The sequence below is a fragment of the Aquarana catesbeiana genome, unplaced genomic scaffold, assembly GCF_042186555.1.
Source record: "Aquarana catesbeiana isolate 2022-GZ unplaced genomic scaffold, ASM4218655v1 unanchor237, whole genome shotgun sequence".
NCBI classification, from domain to species: Eukaryota; Metazoa; Chordata; class Amphibia; order Anura; family Ranidae; genus Aquarana; species Aquarana catesbeiana.
This window is the reverse complement of record NW_027362665.1, coordinates 1,412,915-1,434,602: the sequence shown is the minus strand read 5'-3', so window position 1 is coordinate 1,434,602 and position 21,688 is coordinate 1,412,915. Positions and strand designations below refer to the sequence as shown.

The 21,688-nt window shown below is 43.2% G+C and overlaps 1 protein-coding gene across 1 annotated transcript in view; it reads right to left on the bottom strand.

Moving 5' to 3' along the window:
- Positions 1-12,180: 12,180 nt before the first annotated feature.
- LOC141122062 (uncharacterized) overlaps positions 12,181-21,688 on the bottom strand; it is a 218,349-nt gene continuing 208,841 nt past the window's right edge. The window contains 2 exon segments of the mRNA XM_073611859.1: positions 12,181-13,810; positions 15,380-15,466. Of these exon segments, the coding sequence (XP_073467960.1) occupies positions 12,551-13,810; positions 15,380-15,466 (1,347 nt within the window). The 3' untranslated portion in view covers positions 12,181-12,550.

Sequence of the window (21,688 nt, the reverse complement as noted above, 5' to 3'; positions counted from 1 at the left end):
TTCTTTCCAAATACAATCTGGTAGATTCATGGAGAGAAAGTAACCCAATGAAAAAGAAATTCACTTATTTCTCGCACCCTCATCAAACCTTCACCAGAATAGATCATATTTTTCTAACAATAGGAATGATACCAGAAATTATTGCATCAGATATAATTCCGATTCCGTGGTCTGACCATAATGCAGTATACACTACTATAGCCTCAGCCATACCAAAAGCGCATGACCCAACGTGGTACTTACCGGACATAATGCTCAAACACCCACTACATCAGATGGCCATTGAACAAGCTTTAAAGGAATACATATCAATTAATAATACAACAGACATCTCCCCAATAACACTGTGGGAAGCTCATAAGCCTGTCTTTCGTGGTACAATACAAAGACAAATGGCACTATTTAAACGGGAACGCAAAAATCTAGCAAAAAAACTAGAACTCAATTTTAATGCAGCCTACATATCATTTCAAGATAATCCATCTCAGAGTACAAAATCTCATCTGGAAAAATCTAGATTGGAATACGATCTATTTCTCACTGAGTCAGTTGATAAATCCCTCAAACGCTCCAAACACAATTTCTACATGAATACAAACAAACCAGGTACATATTTGGCTCGGGCATTAAATTCAACTAACAAATCTTTCAAACCAATACGTTTGAAATTATCAAAAAATGTTTACACTTGTAATCCAGTTAAAATAGTCCATAAATTTCACTCACATCTCGCAACTTTATACAAGACAAACAATGAATTTAATCCTACAGAGGCTGAATCCTTCTTCTCAAAAATAACCTTACCTGAGTTATCTCAGAATCAAAAAAGCAGTTTGGATGAGCCTATAACTATAGATGAAGTTGCTAACGCCATAAAAGACCTAAAACTTAACAAAAGACCAGGCCCAGACGGCTACTCGGCTTTATACTATAAAACATTCTCAGAAATACTCTCTCCCATTCTCACTGAAACTTTTAACAAACTTCTAGATGGACATTCTTTTCGGCAAGAAACACTAATGGCAATTGTTTGTATGATCCCAAAACCCCTTTCTGATGATACTTCCTGTGTGAATTATCGGCCTATCTCTCTGTTAAACATCGATATTAAATTATTAGCAAAAATAATAGCAAAACGCCTCAATAGCATTATAGGAAAATTAATACATAGAGATCAAGTAGGCTTCATGCCAAATAGACAGGCAGGCGATAATATACGCAGGACAGTGTTATTGGCACATATTGCTAAAAAACGGAAAATCCCTTTATGTTTTCTATCTCTCGATATTAAGAGGGCATTTGACACAGTATCCTGGCAATATATGCAATATTCATTACAAAAATGGGGTTTTGGACCCCACTTTTTAACATGGATCAAAGCATTATATAATAAACCCAAAGCCTATATAAAATATGCTGGATACAAATCTGAAGCCTTTAATATCGAAAGAGGTACCCGACAGGGTTGCCCATTATCTCCCTTATTATTTGCCCTTATACTCGAACCCATGGCCCAATACATCAGAACAAACCAAACTATAACTGGCATTGAAGTAGGAGGTATTACACACAAATTATGTATATTTGCAGACGATATATTACTTTTTCTATCATCACCACAGGTCTCTGGTCCTAACTTAATACCAGCTCTTGATGGATTTGCAGCCCTATCCGGCCTTATGATTAATCCTAAGAAATGCCTAGTGCTTAATATTTCACTCACAAACATGGAATTGATCCCGGCTAGGGCTGCACTCCCATTCACATGGGCAGAAAAATCAATCCCATATCTTGGAATTCATTTAACAGCATCCCATTCTGACTTATTCTCAACCAATTATCCTCCTGTATTAAGACAGATCACAAATCTAATAAAACAATGGTCGCAACTTCCTTTATCCTGGATAGGGAAGATTAATGCAATCAAAATGACTATTCTACCCAAATTGCTTTATCTATTCAGAGTCCTCCCTATTCCAATTCCTTCCTATTTTTTGAGAATAGTACAAAAAAGAGCAACTTCGTTTATATGGGGCTCTTCTAAACCACGTATACCTATACACACGCTACATCTTCCCAAAAATAAAGGAGGCCTGGGATACCCTAATTTTACTAACTACTACAGAGCAGCACATTTGGCCAGTCTGTCCAAATACCATGCAAAACAGGAAATCCCATTATGGGTATTTATAGAGGCTTCAGAAAATGACCCTCTATTAATATCAAACTTGTTATGGCTTGATCCTAAAGACCGCTTTAAAATTCATAATCCCATAACTAAACACTTCTTATCTCTCTGGGATAAACTAAAAACCAAATATCAGTTACAATCTCCACACAATCCTCTCCTTTCTTTTATCAGAAATCCGGCCTTGGATCTACCCAAATTCTTTTAAAGCTTGGACAACATCAGGCATTCAGACACTAAATGACTTCATAGCATCTAAATCATTCCTTTCATTCCCATCGCTTAGAGAAAAATATGATCTACCAAACTCTGAGATATTTAGATATCTCAAAATCAAAAATTTCTATACACCATTCCTAAAGGGGGATACACCATTATCCCAATTATCCATTTTTTAATCAATCTGTACAAAAGCTCCATTTGCTAAAGGTACAATTTCATCACTTTATAATCAATTATATGGAGTAGCAAATCTTAATAGACCCTCTTACGTTCAGAGGTGGGAGGAGGACCTGGGACGAACTTTAGAAGACACGGACTGGTCTAACATATGGCTCACATCTAAGTCATCTTCACCCAACATCTTAGCACTGGAGACAAATTATAAAGTCCTAACTCGCTGGTACCTTGTACCCACTAGAGTGGCAAAATATTCACCTAATACCTCAACTCTTTGTTTTCGAGGATGCCCAGAAATAGGCACATATTTACACATATGGTGGGCGTTCCCAGTAATCCAAACCTTCTGGAAGGAAGTTTTCGTGATTGCATCTAAAATATTTAAAAAAATAATACAACCAGATCCATATTTAACTTTACTTAATCTAAAACCGGAATGGTTAACACTCTCTCAATTCAAACTTATGATCCAACTAATAACGGCTGCAAAACAAACAGTGGCCAAGGCATGGAAATCTCCTACATTGGTACTAGCAGAAACAATTCACAGAATGAATAATACAATGTCCCATGCTAAGATGGTAGCCATCGATCAAAATCAAATTCCAAAATTTGAAAAACTTTGGCACCCTTGGATAAAACAACAGTTCCTGTCTAACTTCAATGACTCTGTCCTGTTGCCATGGTAACAGATTAAATGACTTACAGAGACACCAGTTTAAGGCTTCAAAGAGAACTAAAAAGAATAATAAACTGACGAGCGGGACAACCTTGTGGACCATACCTCTACCTTTCAACCCTTTTTCTTCTTTCTCTTTCCTTTTCTCCACCTTACGATTAAAGCTCATTATCAGAATTTATTTGACCTATATACACTCTACTTGTAAACAATATGTATAGTAGGTATAAATCATTTAAATATCTACAAAAGTAACTAAGGAAATGATATATATCTTTAATTTAGGTTTACGTGAACCCAATGTTTAATATTTGAAATTTCATGATATTTACCTATATAAACCCTACTGTAAAACAATGAGCTTACTTTATAGATCCTTGTAAACTTACTTTATGTATCTTTATAACATTGTATACTCAATAAACTTCTTTTGACAAGGAAAAAAAAACAAATAAAAATATATATAAGTGCCAAACATCTAAACAAATGCAACTACTTTATATATTAAACCTCTGATGCAGTAAACCACTCTGGTGTTGCACCCCCTGGGGGCAAGAATTAAAAATAACCTATACAAGTGATAGTGTTACACCCCCTGTTGATGAATATCAGAGTGTGTGTGTGTTGAAGGTGCTGAACTTCAGATAGGGTGTCCAACTGGTGTGCTACACCCTCTGGAGTCCGCAAACTAAAATCTATGATCTACAATATCTGGAACTGTAGAAATGCAGTGATCTAATACCTAGTTGGCAAAGTGATAAATATGGATGTCTGCTGTATCAAAAATCTGGTATGTGAATAAAAATCCAATTATGCCAATAGATAAACTTAAAGCAGAAGTGAAAAAAAATAAATAATAATAAACAACAAAAATGTGAGTGCACAATTCAATATACGTCTCTGTGTTACGCCACAGTAAGACCACATTCAAAACCAAAACGAATGATGAAATTATTGCAAACACTAAATTATTAGTAGATAAGTACATACAATAAATAAAGTGATGTGCTTAAAAAAAAAAACAGTGTCCAGTGCTTCATCAAAATTTGGTGCTGATTATCCTTTCAAGTGACAGTGGTGCCAGGTGATATTATCCGTGTTGATAATGTGATTGCACTCACCAGATGATATTACCCCTCAGGGTTGTTATGCCTTCACAGTGTGAGCTACTGTGCAGCTCTCTGGAGTTCTGCTGGGCAATCTGAGAAACGTTTTGCTGGCTTTTCCACCGAGATGTCACATAGGGGAAAGAGTAATGCCCATAGTGTGACATTGTTTAAAAAAGCTTTATTTAATAAAAAGTTTAGGAGATATACTCACATGATAAAACAAGAGCTGGCGTTGTGTAAACAACAATCGCCAATCAGACCGGAAGTGACGCCATACTAAAATAGAAGTTCTGAGTAAAAATATAAGATTTACTAACCTAACAGTAGAAGATGCTATAGCTTTGGAGACAGGATACCAAGGACAAAAATGAGTGGTTAGAATGGTTGAGGTATATGGTTAAAACTTTAAAAAAAGGAAAATGGTTTAGTTTGTGCCAGAGCAAGACTACATTTAGCAACTATTCTTTTTTCTCTAGATCAAAATACAGATCCAGGAGGTTTAAAATGTATGTTGCGATTGTATAATAATAGCTATAAACCTGAAACAAATTCTACCTGTCACACGTTGAGTTTGTTGTTTCCCCTAGTACAGAGACCTCAGATACCTCCAGCGGTTGCTGCTTATCCGGGCAACGTTACTTGTTTTGCACTCCCAGGGAACTGTAGCGGGGTGGATCTTGGGTCACTACCCGATGACTATTGTGTGGAGAGGATTAACATGGGCAATGGTGACTGGGTTGAACATGACATTCAGAGAGCTGATGTCTGGTGGATGTGTGGGGATAAGAAACTGTGAGCTAGGATATCAGCCAATGCCTGAGGGGATTGCGCTATGGTCCAGCTGGCTATGCCCCTGAGGATCCTGTCAGAACACCCGTGAACTAAGAGTCGCCAACGGTATCGGAGGGACACGTCTCCCATAGGGTCATTTGACTCTCGGATCTACATAGATAAGATTGGGGTTCCTCGCGGAGTGCTGGATGAGCTTAGGGCCAGGAATCAGGTAACAGCTGGGTTTGAGTCTCTTCTCTGGTGGGTGACTATAAATAAAAATGTTGACTGGATTAACTAAATATATATATATATATATATATATATATATATATATACTATAACCAACAACCATTTGTAAACTATACTAGGGACGCTGTGAAGGGCCTAACAGAACAGTTGGCCACCACATCTCTAATGGCATGGCAGAACTGATTGGCCTTAGATATGGTCCTGGTTGAAAGAGGAGGGGTATGCAAAATGTTTGGTAGCATGTGTTGCACCTTTATCCCTAATAATACAGCTCCTGGAGGGACCGTGGCCAGAGCCTTGGAAGGACTGACTGCTCTATCGAATGAATTAGTGGAAAACTCAGGTATTAATAATCCTGGCTTGAAGGATGGTTCGGTAAGTGGACTGGACTTATCACATCATGTTTGATCTCAATTGCTGTGGCTTTGGCCATTTTGGTCACTTGCGGATGCTGCTGCATTCCCTGTATTCGAGAACTTTCACAAAAACTGATTGAAACCGTAGTCTCAAGAACGATCTATCAAGCCCTTCCTACCTCTGAGGAGACCTATGTGGACATTGAAGCTCAACTTAATGACATACAGACCGAAAGTGTATAACACTGGGACTATCATTGAAATGTGTTGAGATAAAATAGTCACACAAGAGGAGGGAATGTTAGAAAAGTTTTAAATGTTTATTGTGTGACTATTAGAAAAACAATAACCCTGAGACTTTTCTTAAGATGATTTCTGAGCACATTGTTGTATTAACTTGCTGTATCGTTTGCTTTAACTAACTCCATAGTAAGTTGTAGGATGATTAGGCTTAACCATATATGGTAGAACAAGAATGTACAGGAAACACTAATTAGCGAAATAAAGTACCATTTTGTACCAGGCTTGCTATCTGTGTTTCCTCAGCCAATAGAAGCGTTATAGCTATATTATTGTAGGTATTAGGAGGGGGGATGTACATCTCTTTGTATGATTCTTACTGCATCTTTTGGCTTGTAAGCATCATCCATGTGTGTGACACATCTGAAATAAATTGTCTGCTTTTCAATACATCTGGAGTTCGACTGATCACAAGAGGAAAGTATTCCTAACAATAGCATTTCTTATCTGTAGGAAACATCTTTCTCACTTACATAGATTTTCTCCTGGTGAATTATATCTTGTGGCGTGCGGTTAGGCCGAAGTCTCCGAATAAATTTCCTGTTCTAACTGAAATGTACGTCATTAAGATGGAAACAGGGACATGCATCATCAGGGTGGAAACAGATGTTTTGCTAAAGATGTCTTGTGTCTGTAGCAATAACTCTCGGTGGAGCTGCTGGTTTAAGCAGGCTTGTTACCTTCACTCTCCTTCCCTCTGTTTCACCGGCACCGGGTCTAGGGTTCCGTTGAGTTTACTTCTGGATGACACACGCACCAACACTTGAGTATGTTTTCAATGCTTTATTAAACCATCGACAAAGGAAGTAGCAGGAAAGAGGCAGAAGGAAAACCCGCAGGGGAAAACTCAAATACCCTTTTTAGTAGAATTCTTGACAAATGTCCTTTGGGGTTGGATATTTCAATAGAATGCACTCCCTTGGTGGGACACACTCCTTACCTGCCTGGATAGGCCTCTCTCACTTGCCTAGCAGCCAGTACGTAGCATGAACAAAAGTCTCTGCCACAGACTTGTTTAGGATGAACCCGTACGATCCTCTGCTACAGGATGTATTGTTTTTTTTTCTACGATGAATGTCAGTCACAGTGCTTGAACCTTTAAGCCAACCCGGCAACACTATGCTGTATAGTTGCTTTAGGATACGTCCTCCAACCGAGTCACCAGGCCCCTCTCCAGACCAGCACGCTGCATGATCCTTCCATGACGGGTCCTCCCGTGGGATCTCCTCGGTCGTCCAGCTTCTTCTCTTTTGGATAAACAGCTCAGGACCATTCCTAGGCTGCTGTGGTAGGCCCCAGACAAGCTTCTGGGCCCACCCCTGCGCCGCAGCGATGTGGGCCTCCGGAACGGAGGCCCATGAGGTAGCTCTCTAATGCATACCTGTCGGCCAGGAGGGCCAGCAGGTGGCTGTAAAACAAACCCCAAAATATGGCGTCTGTCCCATAAATACCCTCGCCCAGAATGCAGCTCGGAGGACAACCTCCACCGAGTTGTCTCCGGGACAGAAGAGCATCCATACGCTTAGACACGTTGCCTTTCCAACACTAGCCAGTGGTAACAGCGACACCCACGGCTCAGTATGGAAACACACACAACGTCAGACAAGCTGAAACAGAGCAAATCTAACCTTCCTAACGAATGAGTTACTAAATTTACCTATCAGGTGGTAGATCGCAAATCTACCAGCGCTACATGTCTTTTTCCTGATAACATACGTACATATTGTACTAACTCCCTCATAAGCCCCACCTTTTCTTTTGAATTGCAAATATACTCTGTATTTGTGTTCAATAAACCAGACACCTTTTTGATACACTAAGGCCCCTTTCTATGGAGCCTGCCTCAGTCCATCGGCTCAGTGTCTGGTGATCTCCGTTGAGCCGGCGGTTGACAGGTCCCTCTCTGCTCACTGAGCGGGGAGGGGCTTGTCAGGCACCGCTGCTGCCTATGGAGGGATCGGATGAAAACGGACAGCATGTCCGTTTTCATCAGATCTCACCCGATCTGATTCACCAGCGACGGACCTGGACGTAGAGCCATCCGTCTGCTTTTAGCGGATCGGACCGGGTCGGATGTCAGCAAATATGTCTCCGCTGACATCCAACGCTCCATAGACTAACATGGAGCGCCCGTTCAGGTCCACCATCAAAACTGACAGACGGATCTGAACGATCCGACCGTGTGAAAGGGGCCTTAAGCAACTGTTCCATGTGTTAGAATTTGGGTGTCTCTCAGCTCTGAAGGGTCCCTGAAAGTTCTTCCTGCATTACTGGCTGGTCGTATTACCTGTTCCTCTTCACACACCAATGCGTGGATTTTGTATTTCCACATGTCTTACACAAATAAAGAATTGAAAAAAAAGGACATGTATAGCCTGTGGCCCTATCACAGAGATTATACATTTTGACCCCAGATCTGGCACGCTTGCTGGGGAGATGCTGTTTTATTGGAAGGTGGCCAGTGAAATGTATGATGGACTCATCTACATAGATGGTTTGTTGGGGCGTATATACATCTGCAAATTTCTGGGAGAGGTAGTTTATGAGGGGCAAGATTTTGGAAAGCTGATCATATTCAGGGTCACCCCGAGGATGACAAAGTGTGTGATCACTAAAATGCATAAAACACATTATCGTCTCATATCTATGCCTGACCATTGCAGTAGAGAACACAGGCATATGATGAATCGGGTCTCTGGACCAATATGATCGCAGCTCATTCTTTTTAGTAATGCCCATGTTGAGGGTTAGGCCCAAAAAAAGTTTTACATTTATAAACCTTGATAGGTCTCCAATGTGAATTGCCTGGCAAGAGTTGAATTTGGGTTGGTGGTGATGTACTGTTGTGTGTATAAATTCCTTCAGCTCACAATCGATCGATACAGATCTTCCGTGAAAAATAGCTAAAAAAAAAAAAAAATCTAGGGGAGTTGTTAAATTTGCTGTTTCCATCTGAATTCAGGGTTGGGCAGTGAATGGGGGAAGTACGAGCGCTGCACAATCTGTGGGCTGCTAATCAGGACTTGCACAAGCACATCTGGAAGAACACTATGGGCTCTATGGGTCTGTGGTTGAATTCTTGGTGTCTGCAGGATAATACTAGTGCTAGCCACCTCACCAGCTTGGACTGAATTTGTGGGACCCGCCAGGTCAGCACGAAATACTTCTGTCCTGGTATATAAAAGACTAGGATGTACTAGGCCGCTGGTACCTGCCAGCTCATCCAAAGGTAGTGGGACACTAGTACTGGCATCCTGCTACATATAAGACAAATCAAGTGTTCCTAGCACTTCAGCTACCCGGGGTCGGGTACACCTGACCTTAGCAGGGACCTCTCCTCCATCCTCTGAGCTCCCTGTCAGGGTGCAGCTGCTCTCTACAGGTTTGTATTCGGAGCCTGATTCTGTCAGTGAGGACTCCCCCTTCGCTCTCAGATGTCATACTCAGAATCCTGTAGGCCTTCTTACTAGTGTATCTTTGTTGGGACATTTTGGCCACTAAATTCACAGATACCTAGTGCCAGTCATGGGAAAAAGAGATCCTGGCTGTCAGGGACTGCTTGAACTACTACAAATAAAACTTACCTGCTAGTGCTAGAAGAGATCAGGCCTGATTCTAACACTGCAGCTATGTGTGCAATGTATCAGAGGTGCCGGTGATCTACTGACACTGCACTTGTTGGAGGTCAGAAGGGCTGATCCTGCTAACGCTGCGTTATTAGGGACATTAAACTAAGGAGGGACACGAATATAGTTCTGTTCATGATCGTAATATTGATCCATACAGACACTATACTAAGGGGGACACTAATATAGTTCTGTTCATGATCAGGATATTGATCCATACAGACACTATACTAAAGAGGGGAAACTAATATAGTTCTGTTCATGATCAGGATATTGATCCATACAGACACTATACTAAAGAGGGGAAACTAATATAGTTCTGTTCATGATCAGTATATTGATCCATACAGACACTATACTAAGGGGGGACACTAATATAGTTCTGTTCATGATCGTAATATTGATCCATACAGATACTATACTAAGAGGGGCTCTAATACAGTTCTGTTCATGATCAGGATATTGATCCATACAGACACTATACTAAGAGGGACACTAATATAGTTCTGTTCATGATCGTAATATTGATCCATACAGACACTATACTAAGGGGGGGACACTAATATCGTTCTGTTCATGATCAGGATATTGATCCATACAGACACTATACTAAGGGGGGACACTAATACAGTTCTCTTCATGATTAGGATATTGAGCCATACAGACACTATACTAGTAATGGTGATGATCAGGATATTGATCATACAGACACTATACTAGTAATGTTGGTGATCAGGATCCTATAGTGTGATTGAGATAGTGTGCGGGCAATCTAATGCTAGCTGACCCTGGCACAATCTGATGTAACAAGTGACCCTAATGCAGCGATTGGTGAAAAATACTGTACACTGACGCTGTACTAATGGCACTGGTTGGGTGACAGGGGTGATCAAAGGGTGAATGAGGGCAATCAATGGGGTTAAATGTGCCAATCTAAGGTGTGTGGATGTAAAGTGTGGTGATTATACTCACAGTGTGGTGTTCTCTTCTCTTCCTGAACCGAAAAGGACTCGGGAAGAGAAGAAATTGGAAGATAGCTCCCCGTATTTAAAAAATAAAACACAGGAGTGATTTGTCATTGGCTGCAGGTGATCAGCAGGGTACAGGGCAAAATCATTGGCTGGGACCTGCTGACAAACTTGTCCTACAGCCAATGACAGTGGAGGTTTCTGGGTGTGCGCGTGCATGGGTGCGGACCTGGAAGAAAGCCATGACATAAAAGTACATTACCAGACCTGTATGAGCCGCCCATCTACAGTATATACTAACACAGGTCAGCAACTGGTTAATATTGTTGCTTTGATTGACCAATTCCCGCCCGGCCTATAACAGAAAGACGGTCGGGCGGTGGTTCAGTTATCCTGACTGGGTGTCATATGACGTCCAGCAGATAATATGCCGGCGCACTCCCGCGGGGGCACACAGCGCAGTGATCAGTGGTGCTGTGTGTCACTCTGACACAACGCATCTCCGATCGTGGTAAGTAGCCTCTGAGGGAGGCACCTTACCACATGATCAGCTGTGACCAATCACAGCGTAAACCAGGAAGTGGTGGTAAACGGCTTTCATCGGTTCGTGCCGATCGGGGGCTCTCCCTGTAAGGGGGGGGTTTGAGCTAATAATCAGCACATGGATTATCAGCACAGCCCCATCAGAATTGCCACAAACCATGCCAATCAGTGCTCATCAGCTGTCAGTCAGTGCCCCATCAGAAACGCCTGTCAGTGCCCACAACAGTGCCAATCATTGCCCATCAATAAAACCTCTCAGTACCTGATCATCAGTGCTGCCCATCAGTGCCATATATTAGTGTAAATCAATGTCCCCTGTCAGTGCCCATCAGTGCTGCATATCAGTGTCCATCAATTCTACATATCAGTGCCACCTTATCAGTTCCAACTCATTAGTGCCCGTCAGTGAAGGAGAAAACAACATTTTAGAACAGAAACAAAGAAAACTTTTTTTTTTTTTTTAAATTTTGATCTTTTTTAGATTGTTTAGCAAAAAATAAAACCCTCCAGTGCTGATCAAATACCAACAAAAGAAAGCTCTATTTGTGGGGAAAAAAATAATAAAAATGTTGTCTGTGTACAGTATAGCAAGACTGCGCAATTGTCATTCAAAGTGCGACAGCGCTGAAAGCTGAAAATTGGCCTGGGCAGCATGGGGGAAAGTGCCTGGTATTGAAGAACTTCTGTCCTTCAGTGTGTACTGTACTCACCAGTGTATGAGGATGAAACCATGTCTGACAGGGGAAACTAAGGGGTCTACTTCTAGAAGATTCATTGGACAAATACAACAATCATTCATCCAACCATTACACATTCTGGTCATAATGCAACACAGTGATTTCCTATCATCATCAGCTCCATCTAGTGGCCATAATGAGATATTGTTTCTGTCATATCATTTGACAATACCGCATTATGGCCATTAGATGGAACCAAGGAAATCAGAGTATGAAATAAAATACATCCAACATTCATCACAGCCGGGTGAATGTCGGTCATAATCATTTAACTATTTTATTAAAAACAGACCTCTAAGTGTTTGTGAAATCTTACACCACAAAATGTACTCAGCCAATGAGAGGTAATGACTCCATTTTTATTTTTCTACTGCTATCAATGGCCAACACGGTACAACACTTCATCCATGTCTTTGGTGATCTCTGATCTCCTTATCAACTGTTTCTTACATGATGAAGATCAGCCATGGAGTATATCTGAGGTGTATATCAGGGTGTGCTTCTTCCCCACATGAGAGCTGTGATGTCCAGCAACATTCATATAGAAGACATTTCCCACACTCAAGGCACTAATACACCTCAAGGGTTGTGTGGGATCCCTGATGTACAGGAAGACAGGACTTCAGTGAGGAACAATTCCCTCACTCAGGACAGGAATACGGCTTCTTCCCGTGTGAGTTCTCTGATGTATGTGAAGACTGGACTTCCGTGAAAAACATTTCCCGCACTCAGGACATGAATACAGCTTCTCCCCCGTGTGAGATCTCTGATGTCTGTAAAGACTGGACTTATCTGAAAAACATTTCCCGCACTCAGGACAGGAATATGGCTTCTCCCCTGTGTGACTTCTCTGATGTCCGTAAAGACTGGACTTTTCTGAAAAACATTTCCCGCACTCAGGACAGGAATACGGCTTCTCCCCTGTGTGAAATCTCAGATGTGTGGAAAGATTGGACTTCACTGAAAAACATTTCCCGCACTCAGGACAAGAATACGGCTTCTCCCCTGTGTGAGATCTCTGATGTTTAGAAAGACTGGACTTCACTGAAAAACTTTTCCCACACTCAGGACAAGAATACGGCTTCTTTCCTGTGTGAGATCTCTGATGTGTGGAAAGATGAGACTTCTTCGCAAAACATTTCCCGCACTCAGGACAGGAATACGGCCTCTCCCCCGTGTGAGATCTCTGATGTGTGGAAAGACTGGACTTCTCTGAAAAATATTTCCCACACTCAGGACAGGAATACGGCTTCTCCCCCGTGTGAGATCTCTGATGTGTGGAAAGATTGGACTTCTGTGAAAAACATTTCCCGCACTCATGACAGGAATACGGCTTCTCCCCGGTGTGAGATCTCTGATGTGTGGAAAGACTGGACTTCACTGAAAAACATTTCCCGCACTCAGGACAGGAATACGGCTTCTCCCCCGTGTGAGATCTCTGATGTTTAGAAAGACTGGACTTCACTGAAAAACATTTTCCGCACTCAGGACAAGAATACGGCTTCTCCCCTGTGTGAGATCTCTGATGTGTGGAAAGATTGGACTTCTGTGAAAAACATTTCCCGCACTCAGGACAGGAATACGTCTTCTCCCCTGTGTGAGATCTTTTATGCACATTAAGTTTGGATTTAGAATGGAAACACTTCCCGCACTCAGTACAGGAAAAGCTCTTCTCTGTTGGAAGGACGGCACCGTCCCTCACAGTCTGAGGTTCCTCAGGATAAGAGGAATACGATGGTCCATCTACACTGTGTGGTGCCGGATGGACATTTGAGGTAGTCGGGTTTTCTCCTGGACTATACTGTGTGATGTCCTCATCTTCTACTTTACAGTCTGGAGACAAAGTGAGACAATCCTCTGAGGTTTTCCTCATCTCCCGTCCATCTACTAAAATAGAAATAAAAAGTTTATTACTAGACATGAGCTGATTGGTTCCCCTAAACCAGGACTCCGCCCACATCAGGCAGCTTTGTCTCTGAGGATCTTACAATTCCCCCCTCAAGATAACTAGTAAATGGGTCCTCTGATCTCCTACCAGTTCATTTCTTTATTCATGGACCTTAGTCAGAGAGTGAGAAGTCCTGCACTTCCTTATTTAGTCCATGATTTAGTCATGAATAACAGCGGGGCTGAGCCCCACCAGAGGTCAGAGAGTGAGGATGGGGGGAGAACAACCAAGATGAAGACTGGACTGATCCTGAAGACCACCATCATTGGGTCATTATCACTTTCTGTTTAAGGTTCCAAAGTTTGAGGATGTTATCACATTATTATCAACATGTAAAAGTCTGTGCTCCAATCAAATCATCAGATATAAAATGTCCAGCTGGTAGGAAATGGGTGTAACAAAAGAGAATACATATTATGTGTATATATAGCAGTGGGTAGAGGGGAGAGAGCAGAAGTCAGGACTATGTAATGTACAACATATTATATAAGATACAACAGATAGGACTATATAGTAACAGAATGATGTAATGTACAACATAGAGTATATAGTGCAGGGGTCAGGAGTATGTAATGTACAATATAAAGTATACAGTATAAGGGTCAGGACTCCTAATATTGGTATTCAGTAATCAGTGGAAGATGAAATGTTTACATGAGACAAGTTGCAGAGGTCCCACACCGCTGCCTCCCATCTCCTGAGACTGCACTCAGTGACTTGGGTCTGAGACTATACAGACATATCCCTCCACCCGACACAGCCAGCAAATAACAGAGCAAGTAACCCTGGGAGAATTGTTCTGTCAGAGATTATGCTACACCTGGGCATGAGGTAGAAGACCCAAAGCACATGCCCAAGGTGCCTAGGTAGAGCAACATTTATGGTGAAAATCAACCTTTTGCTGCCAGCTGAACCCCAGAATCTCCATAAATCCAGTCTAGATACATAAATTGTGTCTGCAGCACAGAGAAGGAAGATTATCCGAGAGAAATACAGGAATACAGGACGGGGAACACAGCTCAGGAAAGTGACCAGGGGATTACAGGCTGATATCACCCAGTCCCCACCCTACTCTGGACCAATCAGTGAGCAGTATGGGTGGAGGAATGTATTTAGTGTTAATGACCCACCTGTGCTGATCTCTGTAGGAGTGTCCTCCTCTATAAATGTCCCCGTTATTCCATCCTCCTCCATAGACTGCTGATCATCCCTCACATACCTCTCTTCTTCTTCTGATTTAACTTCAAATTCTATATCGATTGGATCTCCACTCTAAATCAAGAAAATGAGAGAGAATATCATCTGTAAGATATAAGATTTATTATTGTGACATCACATAAATAATCCACACATCATCTCTAGGAGTCCATGTTCTAGAGGATCCATCCCACCAACCTTGTAACAGTGAGGGATGGTGTGATCTTCCTGTGTGGAATCCCGGGAATACAGAGGACGGGGACATCTCTCTGGTGGGTTCCTGGTATTTGGTGGCTCCATCTTAACCTTCTGTCCTTCTGAAAACTCCATCACTCCATACTCCTCTTTATATTCTTCTTTAACATCGATATTATTATCTGTGAATTTTCCACTCTGAATATATAATAAAACATTAATTGTGTATAAATCAGAACTACCAATAATTGTCAATCATCTACCTGATAATGGTGAGGGATGGTGTGACCTTCCTGTGTGGAATCCCGGGAATACAGAGGACGGGGACATCTCTCTGGTGGGTTCCCATTACTGGATCCATCTGTAGGAAACACACACACTGACTGAATACATTGTTTCTATGTGTTTATCAGATGATGGGGGATCTAGGTGGACCCTCCGTACTGCTCTCTCCTTTACAGTAAAGTCTCCTCTTACCCGGTGATGTGAGGGGCGGCTGATTGTCCATCATGACGTCCTTGTAGAGATCCTTGTGTCCTTCTAAATACTCCCACTCCTCCATGGAGAAATAGACAGTGACATCCTGACACCTTATAGGAACCTGACACACACAATGATACAGTCACCATCCAGACACATCCCTTGTCTGTTACTGGATAATGTCCCAGAATTCCCAGCACCGCTCACCTCTCCTCCATGATCTCTCTGATGACTTCTAGAATCTTCTTCTCATTTCTCTATTCTATCAGGGAGGGAGGTGGAGGCAATGTGATGGTCATATGATCTCCAGACTTCACAGGAGGAATATTCTAGATCTAAAGACAAAACGTAAAATCAAATTATATTCCCAGAATCCTCCTCACCTTATCATTCAGGTCTCCATTTTATTAAAGCCCACCTAAGGTTGATATAGAATTTACCCACAAAGGACCCCCACACTCTGTAGGTTAAAAGCTTGTTGCAGGTATTCTGACATCAATACATATAATGCAGGATCAACAGTGCAACTTTGCAAGTAAGGATACCAAGGGTCCGCCCACATCCTAAGAGCATCAGAAGAAAAAAAGCCAGATAGAGGGACATTGGGAGGAGGAGCTGTGAGGTCAGTGTGATGTCATAGGACATATAGACTCTGGATGGAGGGACATTGGGAGGAGGAGCTGTGAGGTCAGTGTGATGTCATAGGACATATAGACTCTGGATGGAGGGACATTGGGAGGAGGAGCTGTGAGGTCAGTGTGATGTCATAGGACATATAGACTCTGGATGGAGGGACATTGGGAGGAGGAGCTGTGAGGTCAGTGTGATGTCATAGGACATATAGACTCTGGATGGAGGGACATTGGGAGGAGGAGCTGTGATGTCAGTGTGATGTCATAGGTAAGGGTGAAGCTCCGGTGTGTTCGCACAGCCCACGTGCAGAGCCCGCTAGGAAATCAGCACTGCGCTGCGCTAATCATAGGCAGTGAAACATTTCCTGATCTCTGCAGCCGCGTATTGGGACAATGTCTCACTGCCTGAGATTAGTACAGCGCAGTCCTGACTTCCTGGCAGGCTCTGCACATGGGATCTGCGAACACGCCGGAGCTCATCCTTAGTCATAGAACATATAGACTCTGGATGGATGGACATTTGGATGGGGAAATTTGAGGGGTCCTCTATATGAGGCTCCTGTGCAAACCAAATCATTGTTCCTGGGTGTGTCCTTCCTCTCCTAAACTGAAGATTGAACTTTGACCTTTACCATACAGAAATCTGTCAGGAATCTGTGAAAGTAAGCTCTCATGTGATCAGGTGACGTGCAGAGCAACGGAGTGTAAATAGCAGACAATTTTCTCCAGAGCTCCTAATGGTGAGGATGGATTTTGCTGAGTGCTGGTGCCAAGTTTCCACCCCCCAGGATCACTGCAGGTGTGGAGAAAAGCTGTGTAAGAGGATATGGAGGAGAGATGAGGAGGAGATCCAGGAATCAGGATAAAGGTCAGGACAAGCAACAGACGAGCGCATCCAAGAGATGAAGCCGGGGTCACTACACAGAAAATCAATCCAAGGAAACAACAGGCAGGACGAGGAATAGCAAGAAGGAGCTCAGAGACCAATGAGAATATTGCTCAGCCAATGGGAGATTATCTCAGCATGACTTACATAATGAAGGAGATGAGGGGGAGGGGAGGAAGTCACTTATGGTGGGGCTTGACAAATTTGCTTTGAATCTAGGAGCAAGCTACAAAAGTTAGGAGACAGTTTTTTTAGAGCAGTGTGGGTTTTCAGCACCCGGGGCTGGGCAAATAATGTGTGAGTAATCTGTGAGGTGTAGAACGTAGGACATGGCGTACAGGGTGCATGAGATGGATGCATGACATGTGGTGCAGAACACAGGACATGGGGTGATGGATACCGGAGAAGACTGTAGGTCACTGCAGTGTGCAGAACGTAGGACATGGCGTACAGGGTACATGAGATGGATGCATGACATGTGGTGCAGAACACAGGACATGGGGTGATGGATACCGGAGAAGACTGTAGGTCACTGCAGTGTGCAGAATGCAGGACAGGGGATGCAGGGTACCGGAGAAGGGTGTAGGTCACCACAGGACATGGGGTGCAGAATGCAGGACATGGAATACAGGGTACCAGAGAACGATGGAGGACATGGGGTGCAAGACATGTGGTACAGGGTGCACAAGGCAGGACATGGGGAGCCGGGTACAGAACGCAGGACATGGGGTACAGGGTGCAGAACATGGGATTCGGGGGTGCAAAACATGGGGTGCAGAAAGCAGGACATGGGATGCAGGGTGGAGGTCACCGCAGGACGTGGAGTACAGGAGAAGGGTGGCGTTCAGAGGACATGGGGTGCAGGGAGCAGAACATGGGGTGAAGGTTGCAGGTCACTGAAGGACATGTGGTGCAGGGTGTAGGACAGTAATCCTATCCCCCCTCCCCCCCCTGTGTCCTCCTGCATGTCCTGTACATCTCCCCCAGCAGTGTGTGAGAGCAGAGTGGATGGAGAGGACATCTTGTGTACATAAAGCAGCATGTCCCTCCCTGGCTGGTTTCTTAGCTGGCTGCTTTGCAGGCTTTTCCTGGTTACTCCTGTAAGGACTCTGTAGTCCTGTTTCTCAGCACCTTGTGGAGATCTTTGTGGCAGTGCCGAGGTGGCGCCATGTTGGAGATTTGGTCCCGCTCCTTCCTCTCTGTTCTGCCGGAGGGCTCTGCAGGGACACAGGCAGCTGTGGATGGAAGCAGGAGCCGATGGTGACAGTAATGCGGCCGCGGAAAGGAGAAAGATGGGCAGCGGGAGCTCAGTGAGATGAGTCCTCTCATGTCCTGTCCTGTCCAGTCCACCCCTCACTTCACAGGTCGGGTGCCATCATCTCCTCCTCCCCTCCCCCTCCCGCCTGGCCCCGCTCCGAGCCACATTCCTGTCTGAATAATGTGTCCGGGTTTCAGGCAGAAACGTTATTCAGACCAACAGTGAGAATGACAAGAGCCCAGGGGCCAGGACACCATTTCTAGTCACCATGGTGACCTGGGATTTGTTGTACCCTGACTTATGGTGACCATAGAGACATGGAAATTCAGCTGGTTCAGCAGGGATCGGTCACATTTCCATCCATGTGTGGTCACTGCCGGATAAAAGTCACTCCATCAGCGGCTGCAGCCAATAGCTTCATCACTGATCTGTGTATTCTGAGAGCGGAGGAGCGCCCCCCATTGTCAGAATACAATAGTGCAGCGGGGAGGATTCCCCCATCCCCCTCCAATGTGTGGATGGGGGAATCACTTCAGTTTTTTCCTCTCATCCCGCTGGATGAACGATAAAACTGAACCATGTATGGCCAGCTTTGGAGGGAAGATATATTAATCATCAACTGATCCCCTTGAAGGGGTTAATCTACATATTACCTCCTCTGCTGCCAGATCCAGCAACGTCTTCTTTCTACCTCCTTCCAAATGGAATGGCATTTGTCTTCTCTGTATCTGACATCACTTCCTGTCTGTACCTGACATCACTTCCTGTCTTCCATAGAGACTTCCTGTCTGGGTAGAAGTGAGATCACCATCTTGTGGAGATCAGAGGAACTGCAGCCCTGAGAAACGTCTGGTAGTGTGAACACGTCCTTGTGCTGTGTGTGTATGTACTGTATATCCTTATAGATGGGTCATCTCCACTCCCACCAAGGGGGATAGAAATATATTACTGCTCGGGGGGGAGACATTTTGGCCCCTTTGATTTTGCAGTAAAATTGATTGCAGATTTAGTCATGTAGAACATCTGTTATATGGATACAAAGAACCCCAGCCGAGAGTAAAGGGTGGAAATGGCTCCTGATCCCCAGATTTGGGCAATTATGTCACCAATATAAATAGAATAAAACCCGCGCTATGTGTAACAACTCAAATACCTACAAAAATAACTTATACCGGACTGCTGCTGTAACAAAGGTAAGTATTCCCTTTATCAACTAGAAGAGCATTATGTGTCACAGCGCTGTCCTATTGTGTGTGCACATAAATCATCACAAATACACTAAAATATGTGGAGACATTCATATATAAAGTGCTAGGGGCTCAAATCATATTCTCTGCAGATCTACTGCTTCCACTTTACACCTACTTCACTGATCTTATGGTGTTTATCAATAAATGAAGAAAACTGATCCATGTGTAAATTCATATAAAACAAAAAAGTGCTTTGTGCTCAAGATGCTGTTCCCTGCAGATCCACTGCTTCCACTTTACATCTGCTTCTTTAATCTTATAATATTTGCTGCTATATTAAATAAACTAAAAATCTGTGCAAATTCATGTAATCATATAATATTTTGTGCTCAATATAGTGTTCTCTGCATGTTCACTGCTTCCACTTTGTATCTACTTCAAAAACCTGATTTTTGCTTAAACAAATCCACAAATCAATAAAGATCACCACTAAGGAGGCGCCCTCACCATCACGTGTGTAAGAGGTGGAAGAAGGCGTGGCTACACTACAGCTGCCACAGATTGGAGCACCGAGAACTTTACACCTTATCAACTTTTCATTGATTGGTGGATTTTATGGAGAAAAATCAGTTTGTTGAAGTAGATGCAAAGAGGAAGCAGTGGACTTGCAGAGAACAATATAGTACAAAATATTGTATGGTTACATGAATGCACAGATTTTGTTTGTTTATTTAACATAGCAGAAAATATTAGATTGGAGAAGTGGGTGTAAAGTGGAAGCAGTGGATCTGCAGGGAACATCATCTTGAGTACAAAGCTCTTTATGTTGTATATAATTTACAGATGGATCAGATCACATAATTCATTGATAAACACAGTACAGTGCGGACCACAATATAATAAATACGTCCTCTTCTCTGATGATCTCCTTTTATTGGTCACTTCCCCTCTAATCCCCTCCCCCAACATCTGTCCATTACTGGATGATTTTGGTGAATCTCTGGCCTGAACATCAACATGTCCAAATCTCAGACATGACATATCACGGAGCCGCACACACTAGTCACACGTGTGATAGATCACTGTGACTTGTCTTGGAGGGATTCCGTCATTCCTTACCTGGGGGGGAATCTAGACTCCAGTATAGACCAACTGTATGGAGCCAACCTCCCCCCTCCCCCGATATACAGGAAATTAGAAGAAGATCTACAACAATGGGCACAACTCCACCTGTCCTGGTGAGGTCGGGTCATTCCAATAAGATGACTTTTCTCCTCCGTGTACTATACTTCTCCCGCTCCCTACCCTTCCCTATCATTAAAGACCATCTACAGCATTTAAAGGTGAAAATTCTTGACTTCATCTGGGGTTCGGAAGGGCATCGAGTGTCTAAGAGGGTCCTATTTCACGCTCGTGATGAAGGTGGTCTTGGTCTGCCAAACCTATTATGGTTCTATCAAGCCTCTCAACTAGCCCAGATCTCAATCATATATTCCCGAGTCACTAAACCCAATTGGGTGGATATGGAAGTACAGGCGGTACCCCAGTTCACTCTGGACTACCTAATGTGGTGTCCTCCTTGTCCCTCTATCTTGGCTCCAACTTTCTCTCAGTCAGTAACCCTATGGGGTGGCCTTTGAGAGTTGGTCTCTGATAGTCACCCATTAGCCCATCTGTTTCATAACCCTCAATTTCCTCCAGGCATGGACATCAAAGATTTTAAATGGTGGCTGAACAAAGGGTTGTATAGGACGGCCACTTTTTCAGTCCTCCAGTCCGATCTCCCTTAGCTTTTTGTATAAGTAGACTGGATATGCCCCTGACAGAGAAGTTCAGATTTCTACAAATCTCCTATTTTCACACTCTTTATGGGTGACTAAAACTGAATCATGGCCTACGAATAATGGTGTGGCCAAACAATGGAGTCGAGTGGGGGGGGGGGGACTGTGATCTACAAGTCACCATCCACTGATC